General features: G+C 37.8%; 1 protein-coding gene across 1 annotated transcript; it reads right to left on the bottom strand.

Annotated features, from left to right (window-relative positions):
• Positions 1-749: 749 nt before the first annotated feature.
• Positions 750-2,132, bottom strand: LOC142445717 (olfactory receptor 10AG1-like). Its single transcript, XM_075547648.1, has 2 exons — positions 1,204-2,132; positions 750-807 (listed from the first exon to the last, which is right to left on the bottom strand). The coding sequence occupies exons 1-2, from the start codon at positions 2,130-2,132 to the stop codon at positions 750-752; spliced, it is 987 nt and encodes a 328-aa protein (XP_075403763.1).
• Between the last annotated feature and the right edge of the window lie 3,160 nt (positions 2,133-5,292).

A 5,292-nucleotide genomic window follows, 5' to 3' on the forward strand; every position in this document is an offset into this window, starting at 1 on the left:
TCAGGCCTAGAACTGAACTCACTCTAGTGGCTTAACTTTCAGCTGGATTATACAGTGATCTGAGAGGTGAATGGTCACACCAAGAATATACGCACTTTGGGAGACGTTCAACCTGATGAGTTCAATAGAAAAGACTGGGAAGGAAGGACGGAGGGAAAGTGTAAACACTGGGAGGAAGTGAGAAAGCGCTGTTGTATTCTGGAGATTGCAATAAAAATGTACATGAATTAGTAAGAGAAAACCAATGTATTCTGTAAATTTTAATCTGAATTACAATTTTGAAAAGAGGTACTATAAGAATGCAGTAAAACATTCTCCAGTTCAACAGTTTCCTCAAGGATAGTTCAGTGATATGGAATACATTTTTGTCATGCTGTGCAATCATTATCCTGTAAAACTTTTCTTATTCTTCATGCTTAATTTTATGCAATAATTACCAGGTATCTCAGGAACCAGTTAGAAAACAATTTCAAACAACATCAACTCCTAAACATGTGGCACATGACTGGTGATATTGAATACATTTTTTAAAGCTGTGCATTCATTATCATATACATTTTTTCTTATTCTTCATGCTTAATTTATGCAATAATTAGCGGTGCCTCAGGAACCAGTTAGAAAACAATTTCATATGCCATCACCCCCTAAACAAAAGTAGCAAATGACTGGGCAGAGAATAGGAATAGACCGGGAAGAGTCAGATGGGTGCCCAGTTCAAGGTGCTTGACATTGTTTTATTATTAGTCGACTTATAGCAGCCTCATGTGTTCATCAGGACTGACTTTCAGGAGCACCCATTTCCCCAAAGTTTCTCCCACATTCTGGTTCAGTTTCACCGTTTTCGGAATAGATTCCTATAGGCTGTGGCTCATGAGAACAAACATAGTCTCTTTTTGCAATTTACTCTGCCAACATTAATCTAAATTCAAGACCTCCTAAGCAATAATTCTCCATTTTCCCTTTCCCCAACCCTGGTCTCTATGCATTCGATTTTATAAAATAAAGGTGGGGTAATTTAATATTTTTCCCTGGGTGACTCAACCATAACACTCAGCACTAAATTTTCAAGTTTCATCCACGTTTTGGGATTCGATGGGACTTTATTTCTCTTTATGTTTGCATGCGTTCCATTGTGTGTAAATACCACACTTTTTCATTGCTAGAGACTTGGGAGATTTCTACCTTATATTACTCTTAAGAAATAATTTTCTCAGTGCAGCAATAACATCCTTATTTCTGAGGCTGTATATCATAGGATTAAACATTGGAGTCACAATGGTGTAGAACAGAGAGAGAAGCCGCTCTGTTAATGCAGAGTGACTGGATTTGGGGTTTAGATAGGTGATGGAAGCAGAGCCAAAGAACAAAACCACCACCAGCAGGTGTGAGGAACATGTGGAGAAGGCTTTTGCTCTTCCTGAGGCTGTTGGCAACTTCAGGATGGTGGAGATGATTTTGCTGTAGGAGGCCAGGATCAGCATGAAAGGGATGGCAACAAACAACATCGCTACTATATACACAGACATCTCATGAACGGAAGTGTCTCCACAGGCCAGTTTGATAATGGGTGGGATATCACAGAAGAAGTGGTTAATTTGGTTTGAAGCACAAAAATCCAGAGAGAAAATCTGAGCTGTTTGTCCTATCTGAACTGGAATTCCAATGACCCAGGAGCCAACTGCTAGCTGGACACACACCTTTTGGTTCATGACTAGAGGGTAGTGCAGAGGGTTACAGATGGCCACATAGCGGTCATAAGCCATCACAGCCAGGAGGAAGCACTCCGTGGCCCCCAGCACAAGAAAGAAGCAGAGCTGGGTGGCGCATTCCAGGAAAGAAATGCTTCTATTTTGAGTCCAAAGATTCACAAGCATCCTGGGGAGAGTGACTGATACATAGCAGATTTCCAATGAGGAAAAATTTGCCAGGAAAAAGTACATGGGCTTCTGTAAGGCAGGATCAAGTCTCGTTAATATGATGATGAGGCTATTCCCAACTATGATGATCATGTACATGAAGAAGAACGCTCCAAATAGAAAGCCTTGGAGATTTGAAAGGTCTGAGAATCCCAGCAGGACAAAGTGCATCCCTGTGGACACGTTACCCTCTGCTTTCTGTGCTTCTTGTCTCATCTGTAGAAATGGTTTAGTCAGAGGTACAGTTACTTCACAGTTTTTGACTTTTGTCTTACATAACTTGTTATGACTTACAGATTCATTAATTTGCTATAAGAATAAATGCTATAAAGACAGTTTCTCCAAAATGATGATGAAGTATATTTTTACATTTTTACTCAAAAACTCCTGAGAAATACTTCTTTGGTATTGTTTGCGCCTAAAGTTGTTTTTGCTTTTCCCTTTTTCTGGTGATGAAATACATGCTTTTAAGTTTGCCCTTAACATCAACCCCCAAATAATCACAATATGTGATATTTTGTTCAGTGATAGTCAGCATTCCATTCTTTAATTAGTATTCTTTCCTCTCTTCTCCTTCAATTCTCTTTTCCAATAATAATGATGGAAACTTAACTTTCACTGTTTTATTATTTTCTTAATACAACCTGCTCTGTAAGAGGGACATTAACTCAACTCAAATATGACAACATTTTCCTAGATCTTTCTGATCCTTACTAAGTGGTCTTTCTTTCAACTGCCTCTGTGCTGATCCATCTGGTCTTCTATCTTGCAAACACGGATTTCATAAAGGGGAGTGTGCTAGATTGCGATGGTCACTATTTGTTATGCACTTTCTTATCTCCATAGGAGCCCTGGTGGTGTTGTGGTTACTCACTAGACTGCTGTTTGCAAGGTCAGCAGTTCAAAACTACCTCCGGCTGTATGGGAAATAGAGAGGCCTTTTCATTCCTGGTAAGAGTCTCAGAAATGCACAGGGGCAGTTCTACCCTGTACTATAAGGTTGCTTTCAATCTGCTATTGACTACTTGGTAGGGAGTGAAAGAGAGTTTCTATTCCCCACCACCAAGCTCAAACTAATGACCATTGAGCTTTTTCTTCTTTATACAAAACAAACGAAATACCTCTGCCAACAACTCACTGGGTCTCCTAGGGTCTCCCAGGCTGTAAATCTTAGAGAAAGTTGTCAACCAGATCTTTCTCCCTAGAGTGACTGGTAAATTTGAACAGAGGATCTTTGGCGCATAATACTTTAACCATTGAACCATCTTCTTATAATATTCTCATATATACCTAAGTGTAGTATGCAATTAGACAAATTATCATTGACTAACATCCATATCATTTACTTTAACAAGCTTTGGCAGATTACAAAGGGTCCTGGTAGCATTGTGGATTAAGCATTGCACCGCTAGTTGAAAAAGCAGGGATTCAAGCTCACCATCTGTTCCTTGGGAGAAAGATGAGTTACCTTCTATACAGGTGTACAGCTTCAGAAATGCTATGGAATAATTCTTCTCTGTCCTATATGGTCTTTACTGGTTGGATCTGACTGGACTGTAGTAGGTTTTCTTTTGTGGTGTCTTTCTGCTAGATTTTATAAATATGTCAAACTGAGTCCTCAAAATAATCTCCCAGTGATGAGAATGGTCTCCTAGCTATCATGGGTCCTGTCTCCTACCAATAGTAGATTTAGGGATGTAATCATACCCTTTTTTTATGTCTTCTGTGCATGTTACAGTATTGCATTCAGAAGAATATGCAGTATTAAATTATAGAAGAAACCCATTACCTCATTTTCCCCAGTATTGCTATATAGCTTCTATATTATGGCCTAATTAATTCAACATTAAGTACAGACTCTTGGTTTTTGTTACTGCTGTTCAGTTCATTCAAATCCATGGTGACCCCATACGCTCAGAACATATCTGCTGCAGAGGGTTAGTCAGTCCTATCTTCTGATACACTTCATCATGAATTCAGTTACCAGCCCTCTGGCCAGTACTCCAGTGCTGCATTAGTTGAAGCTCCAGAAACCCATCTGTAGAGATAAGCTCTTTCTAAAGATGAGACTAATAGTGCTATGCTTGGATCATATCCTTGCCAAGACACAATGTGGACAGTAACACACACAGCTATGTACAAATTATGATATTACTAGATTAACTTGTGACCGAGGGAAATAGAAGTAACCAAATAAGGTGGCACTTATCACATTCTAGCTTGAAGATTAACATTTAAAAGTATTTTCACAATTCTTATCTAACACATTTCTCAAATAAAAATGTTATTGTCGAGATTGTGAAAGATGCTTTAATGGTGTCTCCAGAAAAACCAGAAACTAGTCGCAAATGCACACTATCACTTAAATAGTTTTCATTCTAAAGGACAGAAATCTTAAACATAAGTTTCACTGCACCATCTATGAAACGATAAATATGTGTTACTGATTTCTGTCATTCACCATAATTTGCATTCAGTAAATTCATTCAGTCTAATGCATGGGAGATGGTGAGAGTTATTTATTGAATTTTCTTCATCACTGGGTGTCAGATGACTACAATTGATGTGGTGACCATTGTCCTGGAAACTATATCCCCGCTTTTGTGTGCGGCTCTTCCTAAAATCTTTTCTCAATCTTACCCTCCCCTTTTGAATTATTCTTCATTGATCAAACACGATGGTACAGATGAAAATAAATCTGAAACTAGGTGTGAACACATAATTGCCCAGAAAAAGTGATTATTGAAATATTAACCAGAACCTAGTGTTCTATTAAATAAGGACACATTTATGAGCTCAATTAGTTTTTATGTATAATGGAGAAGCAATGTGTTGAACATCAAGAATAATGCTCAATGTAAAAAGAAGAAAATCATAATTATTCTGATTTCAGCAAATTTTTAGAAGGAATTATTTTCACAGCTCAAAAAAACATCTAGCTATCCTCTTGGTATTTTTTCTTCAAATATTTTATGTTGATGTCCCTGACTTCTGCACTGTCCTGAGGGAGAAAGACAAGGCTTTCTGCTCCCATAAAGAGTTACAGTCTCTTCTAATAGAATACATGAACATTTTTTAAAGATGGCAACATTTCGCCAGTGTATTCAGACTTATTTATTTATTTATTTATTCATAGGTATTTATCTGAAGTTAAATCTTAACAAATAATATCTCTGAAAAATCAAATAATATCCCTTAGGTATAACTAGGATACAGAGGGTAACAATTTATTTCAACTATATCCATTAACTACCTTGTTCTTCATGTGAATCTGTGGGGGGAGGTGGGGGGTAGGGAGGGTGAGGAGGCGTATGGGATATATTCCATAGTTTTACTATATTTACATTTGTAAATCCCTTTTTAGAAACAGTGTTCA

This window comes from Tenrec ecaudatus, chromosome 4 (assembly GCF_050624435.1).
Source record: "Tenrec ecaudatus isolate mTenEca1 chromosome 4, mTenEca1.hap1, whole genome shotgun sequence".
Lineage (NCBI taxonomy): Eukaryota > Metazoa > Chordata > Mammalia > Afrosoricida > Tenrecidae > Tenrec > Tenrec ecaudatus.

Excerpts from the sequence above, each read along its gene's own strand:
- LOC142445717 (XM_075547648.1), bottom strand. The coding sequence starts at position 2,132 with ATGAGACAAGAAGCACAGAAAGCAGAGGGTAACGTGTCCACAGGGATG. Across the intron at positions 808-1,203 it reads ATTGCTGCACTGAGAAAATT|TTTGGGGAAATGGGTGCTCC; the intron begins ATTTCTTAAGAG and ends TGTGGGAGAAAC.